The sequence below is a fragment of the Rattus rattus genome, chromosome 5 (genome assembly GCF_011064425.1).
Source record: "Rattus rattus isolate New Zealand chromosome 5, Rrattus_CSIRO_v1, whole genome shotgun sequence".
NCBI classification, from domain to species: domain Eukaryota; kingdom Metazoa; phylum Chordata; class Mammalia; order Rodentia; family Muridae; genus Rattus; species Rattus rattus.
This window is the reverse complement of record NC_046158.1, coordinates 114,218,827-114,232,909: the sequence shown is the minus strand read 5'-3', so window position 1 is coordinate 114,232,909 and position 14,083 is coordinate 114,218,827. Positions and strand designations below refer to the sequence as shown.

General features: G+C 41.3%; 1 protein-coding gene across 1 annotated transcript in view; it reads left to right on the top strand.

Annotated features, from left to right (window-relative positions):
* Nucleotides 1–14,083, top strand: part of Hao1 (hydroxyacid oxidase 1) — a 56,485-nt gene that overhangs the window by 17,996 nt on the left and 24,406 nt on the right. Inside the window, exon 3 of the mRNA XM_032902361.1 lies at nt 11,566–11,821. Coding sequence (XP_032758252.1) covers nt 11,566–11,821 — 256 coding nt within the window. The remainder of the gene's footprint in view (nt 1–11,565; nt 11,822–14,083) is intronic.

The window sequence follows — 14,083 nt, the reverse complement described above, 5'->3', positions numbered from 1 at the left end:
AGCAGGAATGCCAGGAGAAGACCTCAGCTGTGCCTCTCTCAGGAAAGCAAAGATTAGTGAAGATGTGAGACCAACAAGTATAGCAGAGCTAACTCTGTAAGTATGCTTAGCTCAGTCCCCCCACCCCCACCGCCTCGCTATCTGTCAAGTCCTTCTTATACTCCCTTCAATCATTACATGTCCTCCAGCAATATGTCTGTCCATCTGACATCACTGCTAATCAGCCTGAGTCTGTGGCAAGGAACCAGAGCGAGCTGCAGCACACCACCAGAACTTTTTTTGGTGTGTTTCTCTCTGTGGAGTCCTGACAAATGCATCTTAACTAAACAAGGTAAGGCTGGCCAATGCATGCATTTCGTTAGTGGAGACTCCTTCATCGCATGTTCTTTCATGTACTTGCTTTAACAAAATATCATCCTTCCACCTGTGCCTGCTTCAGTGAAATATTCCTTCATGTGTTTGCCCCTTAAGTTTCCACTTCAAAAAGTTTAGCTGCACATGGTGTCCCACATCTGAAATCCCCCGACATAGGAGGTAGTGACATAGTGACAAGAGGGTCTCTTGTTCAAGGCCAACCTAAAACACATATCAAATTCCAGGTCAGACTAGAATGTACAAGACCAAGGAACTAAAGAGCTTTCCCCTGATATTTGAGGGGTCTATTCTTGAAGGTAAACCTTCAGGATGGTGAAAAGAGGCAGGAAAACTAAGAAACCAAAGTTCCAAGATGTCACAAGGGATTCCCATTTACTTGGCAGTGTGTTCTCTTGGATATGGTATATCAAATTTATTATTATTATTATCACTGTGTGCATGCACACACGCACGTGTGTGTGTGTGTGTGTGTGTGTGTGTGTGTGTGTGTGTGTGTGTGTGTGAGGGTAAGTTTGTAGAGTTTGTTTTCTCCCTCCACCTTTATGTGGGTTTGGGGGATTGAACTCAGCTTATGAGACTTGCTTGCCAGTGTTTTACCCACTAAACCATATCCTTAGCTCTGGATGTGTTATCTTTAGCACGTGCTGGATCTTCAATCTGGAACAGTATTAGAAATCTTGAATGAGACTCTAGAATGAGTCAGGCTTTGCTTTCAGAGCAACAGTGCCCCCTTTGAGAGCTTTGTTCAGCAGGAGGTGCCTTGTGGAAACGTAAAATCACCTCACAGTCTACTGTTAAACAACCACCAACTGGGAATAGAGAGGAAAGCTGCAGCCCAGCTTCGTAGAAGCAAATCTACCTGAGAGTAGCAGGTCACAGAGTCAGACCTCACAGGGAGGCTCAATACCACTTGGGAATAACAGGATGAGCATATCTGTGTGCTCAAGTCACCAGAGGAGTTTTTCTGACTAGAACTTTGAGACAAAGGTTACCCAAACTTAGTTACTTAAAACATTTAAAACCTGTAGTCTTTAACCCCCCAAAATGCCCAGGGAGCTAGAAGGGTTTACCTTTATCCCTCGGGGGAAGGTGACACGTGAAATCCTTACTATTTGGTACAGGACTTTAACCCATGAAAAGGGATGCTTGGATGTCAGCATCGTATGCTATAACAGGTGTAGATGCTGCAGGGCGTGCCAGGTACTATAGAAGCTGCTAGTCTGTAAAAGCTCCAAGGAACCATCTGTGAGGGGAGGAACTGAAGCCATAGTGAAGTCCTCTGGTACATTTGAGGGACACTAAGGACAGAACGACAATTACTTCACTGCTATGGTTACTTACCTATTAGAGTGGAAGTTCCTTAATTTTCTTTTCTGAGATCAGATATAGCTGAGACTGGCCCTAAACCTGCTCTGTTGCTACAGGAAATCCTGGACCTCATTAAACTTGAAAAATTCACACCTCGGCTACCAGAGATGAGTGATCACCTCTGGGTACATTTCAATCCATTGAGGAGTCAAAAAGTCATTTTCAGATCTGCTCTTACTTGAACAGACATATTTTCAGTTCGATCTCTAAGTGGGCCTTGTAGAATTCCATATTCCTTTTAGTTTACTCTAAGGTGAAAACATATTGAAAAATAATAGCCACACTGCATCTTTGTGCAGAGCGAGTCATCACAAGTGAGTAGGAATCAGAGCGATCAGGAATGTTTGCTCAGGAAGCAGGGAACCTCCTGCCTCCTGTACTGTCTCCTGGTTGTAATAATGGCTTTGCCTGGGCAGAGATGGTTCACTGTGCTCAGACTCTCCCCTTCCTTCCGTGGCTCTTATTAAGTCAGCAACATTTGTTAGATTCTTGTCACTAGAGACAACCGTAACTTAGCATTTATGGTCCTCACCTCCAACTTTCAGCCTCGGTGATGGTAATGGCATACTGTACTAGAACGCTGAAGACCTGTAGCAGGTGGAAATTCCAAGTCTTGTTATAATTTTTGAAGTTGTGAAATTATCCAGATGCATATGGATCAAGTTTTAATACACTGTCTGGGTGGATGAGGCTGTCCATCGCACCATGTCTTTCTTTGGGTTCTCAGGCATGTTTGGGACAGTGTAAGAACTCTGTGACATTTAACAGTCAACATATGGGAAAAAAAAGAAAATGAAACATGCTACTTGGGACCATTGCTCAGTGACAGCAGTCAGGGATTAGCATGTCCTGGGTTTGATCTCTAGCACTGTAAGGTTGAGACTGCTGACACCCGAGCAAATCAGAAGGTTTGGCGTTGGTATGGTCTATGCATTGTTTTTTAACATTGTCACGTGGAATGCCTATAGATACTCCTAATAAGCTAACCAAAGTCTTTGAAGACATCCATGCTTCGACTGGCAGAGCTGTGACTGAGCGCACTGCTAACTTCATGAAGGTCCCAATTATCTAAACATTCCCATTTACTCATTCCTTTGTGAGGAAATGCTTTTATCTGTGCTTGGCTACCAGAGACAGTCATGGATACCAGTCCTAGACAAATAGGAATGTTGAATTTTTCTCTGTTTTTGCTGCCCAACTCTATATGACCTCAGTTAGGTCACGTCTTCAGGACATCTTTTTCATTTTATTTATTTATTTTTTGTGGTGATGCGATGGTTAGAAGTTCTGACTCAAGCACTCAATGCCCTCTGGTGTTGTTTCCACATTGCTAAATTTAATGAAAATCAGACAAGGATCCAGATGTATTATTACCTAGCAAAATGTGTTTCTTATGGACAGTGATTTGCAAGCCATGAGAACCTATTACAGAAATTCTCAAACAAGCTCCTGGGATGAACGCTGTCAAAAAAAAGACACGGTGCACTTTAGCTCACATATTTTGTTTGAGATGAAGATACCATCCAAGGTATTGGAAAAATAAGGTCCATGTTTCAAAAACCCAACCCACTTTATAAAGCACTCAAATTTAGACTTCTAATGTCATAAATTAATGCTACTATTTTAATGTTCTAGTGGGGTCAAGCATAGAGGGCAGCAGCATATATGAAATAGTCGAATCCTTAGGTTACAATGGGACTGATGGAGTAAGAAACTGAAGGGTGGACCGTGAGGCCCACTTTTATAAGCTCTCCAGGAAATCTGGTTGCTGGTTTAAGTTTGAACACGGAAGCTCTTGAACCTCTCAGAGAAACTTCATTAACACCATCCTGCTTGATTCCCCTTATTGTCTTGTGTCACTTGGACAAGTACATTTGCTACCATTTGACACAACGTGGCCTTTCCTATATGAGTGGCTTTGGATGCTTATGCTCTACTTTTTGGAATTTTCTGCACAGCATCCAAACATCCAGTCAGCCTCTCCTCCACTAACACTTTCTACCTATTAGGGAGGAAAGCCCATCACCCGTGTTCTCTTAAATCTTCCAAGACAATTTTCTCATTTACTACTACCTTGCTCAAAATGATGAATCTGCTTTTGACGTCTAGTGCACACAAAGGGGGCAAAAACATAGAATGTGTCTTAGTAAACACTTAAAAAAGAAATTCAGAACTAGAAAAAGAAAGAGAAACCTGAATTCACTGTGGTTTTATAACTTATTAATGTTTAGTTTATTTAGGTGAGTTATAATTTGTACAAATATGGACTCATGTAATGAGTGTTTTTGGACTTTTTAAAAATCTATCTACATATCTTTATTGTATTAAGATACATCGATTATTATTTTTTAAAGATTTATTTATTTTATGCCTATTAGTACATTGTAGCTGTCTCTAGATACACCAGAAGAGGGTGTCAGATCCCATTACAGACGGAAGACTTAAAAGAACATGGGTGATGGGATTTCTTCCCTAATAGGTAGAAAGTGTTTAGTGGAGAAGAGACTAATTTGGTGTTTTCATGTTATGCGGACTGTGGTTGCTGGGATTTGAGCTCAGGACATCTTGAAGAGCAGCCAGTGCTCTTAACTGCTGAGCCATCTCTCCAGCCCTATAAGTATTTAATAATTATAGCAACTAGAGTTCTCCAGAGAGATGGGATCATCTATCTCCCAATATAGATAACAATGTCATCCATCCATCTATCTATCTATCTATCTATCTATCTATCTATCTATCTATCTATCTATCTATCTATCTAATCTTTCGATAATTCTTCTTTCTTTGTATCACCTATCTATTATCTATTAACCTATACTACTCTATCTATTAACTCCAAACTACTACTTAAGATAAGGATTTATTCCCGGCCCGCAGCAGCTCTCTGCTCCCAGAACCCGTGGGAGAGATACCTTACTGCCTGGTCGGGTGGGCACTCCTGAGGCTGCAGAGCGGAAGAGACCACCAACACTGCCCACCCCTGCCCACACCCCTGACCCAAGAGGAAACTGTACAAGGCCTCTGGGTTCCTGTGGGGGAGGGCCCAGGAGCAGCAGGAGCCCTGCCTGAGACACCGCCGGATCCTGAAGGAAACAGACCGGATAAACAGTTCTCTGCACCCAAATCCCGTGGGAGGGAGAGCTAAACCTTCAGAGAGGCAGACACGCCTGCAAAACCAGAAGAGACTGCTCTCTACACATACTGCTGATTCCAGAGGAAAACACCGGAGGCCATCTGGAACCCTGTTGCACGGAGGCTCCCGGAAGAGGCGGCGCAGATCTTCCCTGTCGCTGCCACCGCCGAGAGCCCGTGGGCAGAACACCGCGAGTAACTCGAGCCTCGGGGCCACAGGTAAGACCAACTTTTCTGCTGCAAGTGACCTGCCTGGTGAACTCAAGGCACAGGTCCACAGGAACAACTGAAGACCTGTAGAAAGGAAAACTACACGCCGAAAGCAGAACACTCTGTCCCCATAACTGACTGAAAGAGAGGAAAACAGGTCTACAGCACTCCTGACACACAGGCCTATAGGACAGTTTAGCCACTGTCAGAAATAGCAGAACAAAGTAACACTAGAGATAATTTGATGGCGAGAGGCAAGCGAGGAACCCAAGCAACAGAAACCAAGACTACATGGCACCATCGAGCCCAATTCTCCCATCAAAACAAACATGGAATATCAAACACACCAGAAAAGCAAGATCTAGATTCAAATCATATTTGATCATGATGCTGGAGAACTTCAAGAAAGACATGATGACCTCCCTTAGAGAACAAGTAGAAGCCTACAGAGAGGAATCGCAAAAATGCATGAAAGAATTCCAGGAAAACATAAATAAACAAGTAGAAGCCCATACAGAGGAGACACAAAAATCCCTGAAAGAAATAAAGGAAAACACAATCAAACAGTGGAAGGAATTAAAAATGGAAATAGAAGCAATCAAGAAAGAACACATGGAAACAACCCTGGATATAGAAAACCAAAAGAAGAGACAAGGAGCTGTAGATACAAGCTTTACCAACAGAATACAAGAGATGGAAGAGAGAATCTCAGGAGCAGAAGATTCCATAGAAATCATTGACTCAACTGTCAAAGATAATGTAAAGCGGAAAAAGCTACTGGTCCAAAACATACAGGAAATCCAGGACTCAATGAGAAGATCAAACCTAAGGATAATAGGTATAGAAGAGAGTGAAGACTCCCAGCTCAAAGGACCAGTACATATCTTCAACAAAATCATAGAAGAAAACTTCCCTAACCTAAAAAAAGAGATACCCATAGGCATACAAGAAGCCTACAGAACTCCAAATAGATTCGACCAGAAAAGAAACACCTCCCGTCACATAATAGTCAAAACACCAAACGCACAAAATAAGGAAAGAATATTAAAAGCAGTAAGGAAAAGGTCAAGTAACATATAAAGGCAGACCTATCAGAATCACACCAGACTTTTCGCCAGAAACTATGAAGGCCAGAAGATCCTGGACTGATGTCATACAGACCCTAAGAGAACACAAATGCCAGCCCAGGCTACTGTATCCTGCAAAACTCTCAATTAACATAGATGGAGAAACCAAGATATTCCATGACAAAACCAAATTTACACAATATCTTTCTACAAATCCAGCACTACAAAGGATAATAAATGGTAAAGCCCAACATAAGGAGGCAAGCTATACCCAAGAAGAGGCAAGAAACTAATCGTTTGGCAACAAAACAAAGAGAAGAAAAACACAAAACATAACACATCCACGTATGAATATAACAGGAAGCAATAATCACTATTCCTTAATATCTCTCAACATCAATGGCCTCAACTCCCCAATAAAAAGACATAGATTAACAAACTGGATACGCAACGAGGACCCTGCATTCTGCTGCCTACAGGAAACACACCTCAGAGACAAAGACAGACACTACCTCAGAGTGAAAGGCTGGAAAACAACTTTCCAGGCAAATGGTCGGAAGAAGCAAGCTGGAGTAGCCATTCTAATATCAAATAAAGTCAATTTTCAACTAAAAGTCATCAAAAAAGATAAGGAAGGACACTTTATATTTATCAAAGGAAAAATCCACCAAGATGAACTCTCAATCCTAAATATCTATGCCCCAAATACAAGGGCACCTACATACGTAAAAGAAACCTTACTAAAGCTCAACACACACATTGCACCTCACACAATAATAGTAGGAGACTTCAACACCCCACTCTCATCAATGGACAGATCATGGAAACAGAAATTAAACAGAGACGTAGACAGACTAAGAGAAGTCATGAGCCAAATGGACTTAACGGATATTTATAGAACGTTCTACCCTAATGCAAAAGGATATACCTTCTTCTCAGCTCCTCATGGTACTTTCTCCAAAATTGACCATATAATTGGTCAAAAAACGGGCCTCAACAGGTACAGAAAGATACAAATAATCCCATGCGTGCTATCGGACCACCACGGCCTAAAGCTGGTCTTCAATAACAATAAGGGAAGAATGCCCACATATACGTGGAAATTGAACAATGCTCTACTCAATGACAACCTGGTCAAGGAAGAAATAAAGAAAGAAATTAAAAACTTTTTAGAATTTAATGAAAATGAAGGTACAACATACCCAAACTTATGGGACACGATGAAAGCTGTGCTAAGAGGAAAACTCATAGCGCTGAGTGCCTGCAGAAAGAAACAGGAAAGAGCATATGTCAGCAGCTTGACAGCACACCTAAAAGCTCTAGAACAAAAAGAAGCAAATACACCCAGGAGGAGTAGAAGGCAGGAAATAATCAAACTCAGAGCCGAAATCAACAAGTAGAAACAAAAAGGACCATAGAAAGAATCAACAGAACCAAAAGTTGGTTCTTTGAGAAAATCAACAAGATAGATAAACCCTTAGCCAGACTAATGAGAGGACACAGAGAGTGTGTCCAAATTAACAAAATCAGAAATGAAAAGGGAGACATAACTACAGATTCAGAGGAAATTCAAAATATCATCAGATCTTACTATAAAAGCCTATACTCAACAAAACTTGAAAATCTGCAGGAAATGGACAATTTCCTAGACAGATACCAGGTACCGAAGTTAAATCAGGAACAGATAAACCAGTTAAACAACCCCATAACTCCTAAGGAAATAGAAGCAGTCATTAAAGGTCTCCCAACCAAAAAGAGCCCAGGTCCAGACGGGTTTAGTGCAGAATTCTATCAGACCTTCATAGAAGACCTCATACCAATATTATCCAAACTATTCCACAAAATTGAAACAGATGGAGCACTACCGAATTCCTTCTATGAAGCCACAATTACTCTTATACCTAAACCACACAAAAGACCCAACAAAGAAAGAGAACTTCAGACCAATTTCCTTATGAACATCGACGCAAAAATACTCAACAAAATTCTGGCAAACCCGAATCCAAGAGCACATCAAAACAATCATCCACCATGATCAAGTAGGCTTCATCCCAGGCATGCAGGGATGGTTTAATATCGGAAAACCATCAACGGATCCATTATATAAACAAACTGAAAGAACAAAACCACATGATCATTTCATTAGATGCTGAGAAAGCATTTGACAAAATTCAACACCCCTTCATGATAAAAAGTCCTGGAAAGAATAGGAATCCAAGGCCCATACCTAAACATAGTAAAAGCCATATACAGCAAACCAGTGGCTAACATTAAACTAAATGGAGAGAAACTTGAAGCAATCCCACTAAAATCAGGGACTAGACAAGGCTGCCCACTCTCTCCCTACTTATTCAATATAGTTCTTGAAGTTCTAGCCAGAGCAATCAGACAACAAAAAAAGGAGGTCAAGGGATACAGATCGGAAAAGAAGAAGTCAAAATATCACTATTTGCAGATGATATGATAGTATATTTAAGTGATCCCAAAAGTTCCACCAGAGAACTACTAAAGCTGATAAACAACTTCAGCAAAGTGGCTGGGTATAAAATTAACTCAAATAAATCAGTAGCCTTCCTCTACACAAAAGAGAAACAAGCCGAGAAAGAAATTAGGAAACGACACCTTCATAATAGACCCAAATAATATAAAAAGTACCTCGTTGTGACTTTAACCAAGCAAGTAAAAGATTTGTACAACAAGAACTTCAAGACTCTGAAGAAAGAAATTGAAGAAGACCTCAGAAGATGGAAAGATCTCCCATGCTCATGGATTGGCAGGATTAATATAGTAAAAATGGCCATTCTGCCAAAAGCGATCTACAGATTCAATGCAATCCCCATCAAAATACCAATCCAATTCTTCAAAGAGTTAGACAGAACAATTTGCAAATTCATCTGGAATAACAAAAAACCCAGGATAGCTAAAACTATGCTCAACAATAAAAGGACTTCGGGGGGAATCGCTATCCCTGAACTCAAGCAGTATTACAGAGCAATTGTGATAAAAACTGCATGGTATTGGTACAGAGACAGACAGATAGACCAATGGAATAGAATTGAAGACCCAGAAATGAACCCACACACCTATGGTCACTTGATTTTTGACAAAGGAGCCAAATCCATCCAATGGAAAAAAGATAGCATTTTCAGCAAATGGTGCTGGTTCAACTGGAGGTCAACATGTAGAAGAATGCAGATCGATCCATGCTTATCACCCTGTACAAAGCTTAAGTCCAAGTGGATCAAGGACCTCCACATCAAACCAGACACACTCAAACTAATAGAAGAAAAACTAGGAAGCATCTGGAACACATGGGCACTGGAAAAATTTCCTGAACAAAACACCAATGGCTTATGCTCTAAGATCAAGAATCGACAAATGGGATCTCATAAAACTACAAAGCTTCTGTAAGGCAAAGGACACTGTGGTCAGGACAAAACGGCAACCAACAGATTGGGAAAAGATCTTTACCAATCCTACAATCGATAGAGGCCTTATATCCAAAATATACAAAGAACTCAAAAAGTTAGACCTCAGGGAGACAAATAACCCTATTAAAAAATGGGGTTCAGAGCTAAACAAAAGAATTCACAGCTGAGGAATGCCGAATGGCTGAGAAACACCTAAAGAAATGTTCAACATCTTTAGTCATCAGGGAAATGCAAATCAAAAACAACCTGAGATTTCACCTCACACCAGTGAGAATGGCTAAGATCAAAAACTCAGGTGACAGCAAATGCTGGCGAGGATGTGGAGAAAGAGGAACACCTCCATTGTTGGTGGGGTTGCAGACTGGTACAACCATTCTGGAAATCAGTCTGGAGGTTTCTCAGAAAATTGGACATTGAACTGCCTGAGGATCCAGCTATACCTCTCTTGGGCATATACCCAAAAGATGCCCCAACATATAAAAAGACACGTGCTCCACTATGTTCATCGTAGCCTTATTTATAATAGCCAGAAGCTGGAAAGAACCCAGATGCCCTTCAACAGAGGAATGGATACAGAAAATGTGGTACATCTACACAATGGAATATTACTCAGCTATCAAAAACAACGACTTTTATGAAATTTAGGGCAAATGGTTGGAACTGGAAAATATCATTCTGAGTGAGCTAACCCAATCACAGAAAGACATACATGGTATGCACTCACTGATAAGTGGCTATTAGCCCAAATGCTTGAATTACCCTAGATCCCTAGAACAAATGAAACTCAAGACGGATGATCAAAATGTGAAGGCTTCACTCCTTCTTTAAAAGGGGAACAAGAATACCCTTGGCAGGGAAGAGAGAGGCAAAGATTAAAACAGAGACTGAAGGAACACCCATTCAGAGCCTGCCCCACATGTGGCCCATACATATAGAGCCACCCAATTAGACAAGATGGATGAAGCAAAGAAGTGCAGACCGACAGGAGCCGGATGTAGCCGAACCTGAGAGACACAGCCAGAATACAGCAAATACAGAGGCGAATGCCAGCAGCAAACCACTGAACTGAGAACGGGACCCCCGTTGAAGGAATCAGAGAATGAACTGGAAGAGCTTGAAGGGGCTTGAGACTCCATATGTACAACAATGCCAAGCAACCAGAGCTTCCAGGGACTAAGCCACTACCTAAAGACTATACATGGACTGACCTGGACTCTGACCTCATAGGTAGCAATGAATATCCTAGTAAGAGCACCAGTGGAAGGAGAAGCCCTGGGTCCTGCTAAGACTGAACCCCCAGTGAACTAGACTGTTGGGGGAGGGCGGCAATGGGGGAGGGTGGGGAGGGAACACCCATAAGGAAGGGGGGGAGGAAGGGATGTTTTCCAAATGTACATAAGAAATACTCAAGTTAATAAAAAAAAAAAAAAAAAAAAAAAAAAAGATAAGGATTTATTTCTAGGACTTGGGTTACACAATCATGGTGGCACCTAAACTCCAAATCTGCAGACTAAGCAGAAGGCTGAAGAACTTGATGGAACATGATATCAAAGTCAAGTTCAAAGACAGTCAGCTGGGAGAATAAAAATACCTCATGGTAACATCCAGATTTATTTGACCAAATATCTGAGCATTATTCCCTAGACAAGCTGACACATAAATTATCCTTCATAGCAGTGTTATCCTTAATGGTTGTATGTATTTTATAAATTAATTACATGCACTATAGCCAGTACCCTAAGATAGTCATTTCGATTGCTCTTGGTGTTTCCACCTTCAGCTATCCTTGGGTTATTTACTTATTCTTCATCAAATGATATAATAAACATAGGGAGAAATTCAATGCAAGTTTTATGTGTTTATGCTTAAAGATGTGATTTCATGTTGACAGGTTGTATTTGCAGAGGTCTTCCTGAATGAAACACTAGTCTTAGCAGGAGGAGCTGTGTTAGGTCTACCTCGATTTTCTCCTTTCATTGCAGCCTGTCAGACCATGGGAACTGGCATGATGTTGAGTTCCTGGGCCACTTCCTCAATAGAAGAGGTGGCAGAGGCTGGCCCAGAGGCGCTTCGCTGGATGCAACTCTACATCTACAAAGATCGTGAGGTCAGCAGGCAGCTAGTGAAGAGGGCTGAGCAGATGGGTTACAAGGCCATATTTGTGACTGTGGACACCCCTTACCTGGGAAATCGCTTTGATGATGTGCGGAACAGGTTCAAGCTACCACCACAGCTCAGGTAAGCATGATCTCACAGATTCAAGTGGAGTTTCTCTTCTCTTTTCATGGGCCACTTCCAGAAGCTGCTGGCTCGCTCACTTTCTTTCTTTCCTTCCTTCTTTCTTTCTTTCTTTCTTTCTTTCTTTCTTTCTTTCTTTCTTTCTCTCTGTCTCTCTCTCCCTTTCTTTCTTTCCTTCTTTCTCTCTTTCTTTCTTTCTTTCTTTCTTTCTTTCTTTCTTTCTCTCTCTCTGTCTCTCTCTCTCTACCTTCCTTCCTTCCTTCCTTCCTTCCTTCCTTCCTTCCTTCCTTTCTTTCTTTCTTTCTTCTTTCTTCATTTATTTATTTTGCAAGCAGATACCATAGAGTAGTAGAGCTCCATGGAGACATTAACCATAGCGATATCAATCTTATCATTAAAAGGCACTGGAAATGATTTGTTCTGTGTTTTAGAGAAAGTACTGCCATATACCTGCTTAGGGATGCCACCCATTTCAGCTATTCGAACAGGAGGGATTTCTGTATATTTTTAAACGACAGAAGATTTTATTACCAAAGTGCATTAAATATTTTGGGAAATATAAAATAGCATACCGATTAGTTTTTTATAGGACATGGTTTTATTATTGTGATCCTGGTAGCCTATTTTTCCATGGAAATCAAAGACTCACATTCACAGTTTAATTTTAGTTGAAGTAGGAACAGCTAGAGCAAGGAAGTCTGATTAAAGGACGGACGTGAAGGTAGAAGCAGCCATGCAGCTGACCCTTCATCTTCTACTTCATTCTGCTCCTCTTTCATGTGATTTATCCATGGATCAAGATCATCCTGAGTGAGGTAACCCAATCACAGAAAAACACACATGGTATGCACTCATTGATAAGTGGATATTAGCCCAAATGCTCGAATTACCCTAGATGCACAGAACACATGAAACTCAAGAGGGATGATCAAAATGTGAATGCTTCACTCCTTCTTTAAAAGGGGAACAAGAGTACCCTTGGGAGGGAATAGAGAGGCAAAGATTAAAACAGACACAGAAGGAACACCCATTCAGAGCCTGCCCCACATGTGGCCCATACATATACAGCCACCAAACTAGATAAGATGGATGAAGCAAAGAAGTGCAGGCTGACAGGAACCGGATGTAGATCTCTCCTGAGAGACACGGCCAGAATACAGCAAATACATAGGCAAATGCCAGCAGTAAACCACTGAACTGAGAATGGGACCCCCGTTGAAGGAATCAGAGAAAGAACTGGAAGAGCTTGAAGGGGCTCGAGACTCCTTATGAACAACAATGCCAAGCAACCAGAGCTTCCAGGGACTAAGCCACTACCCAAAGACTATACATGGACTGACCCTGGGCTCCAACTGCATAGGTAGCAATGAATAGCCTAGTAAGGGCACCAGTGGAAGGGGAAGCCCTAGGTCCTGCCAAGATTGAACTCCCAGTGAACATGATTATTGGGGGAAGGGTGTTAATGGGGGGAGGATGGGGAGGGGAACTCCCATAAAAAGGGGAGGGGGGGTTAGGGGGATTTTGGCCTAGAAACCAGGAAAGGGAATAACAATTGTAATGTAAATAAGAAATACCCAATTTAATAAAGATGGAGAAAAAAAAAGATTTATTAATTCACCCATTAATTCACCCATGTTGGCATAAACCATGCATCAAATAATCTAAAATTGAACTGATATTTTATCAGGACATTCTACCTTCTATTGACTTTGAACTGTGTCTTCCCTGGTAGCATTTTAGGAACTTGAGTCAAGGCCAGAGCCTCAGTGGAGCTCATTGAGAAAGGACTCTAGGTTTCTTCAGCTCTAGTATCTTTCTTCATTGCTTTCTCTTTCCATATTCTATACCAAAAGGGCCTCTTCTTCATTTCCCATACCATTTATGATAGATGTATGGCATTCCTTGGGACTATATGTATCTAAACACATATCAAACCTTTGAATTAGTGGATGATATTTGATGTTGGGTGGCTATGGATACCTTCCAGGAAGTCTAGGCTCATTGCACAGGGGACACTGCTCACTCTGTCCACATTTTGTTTGTGTTTGGAACAGCTAGGGCTTTAAAAACAGAAGAAATATAAAAAATAAAGCAAAGAAGTCACGTGTAGGCATCCTCTGTTTGACCTCTGAAAAAGTTCAAAATGAACAGAAGCAAAACTCTAGTCAGGTTTCCCCAAAAAGAAGACAGATCACTGGAAATGTGACATGATATGCATTTTAGACAAGAGTTTGCTAGCCTGTGTAAGGACCACAAAACTGT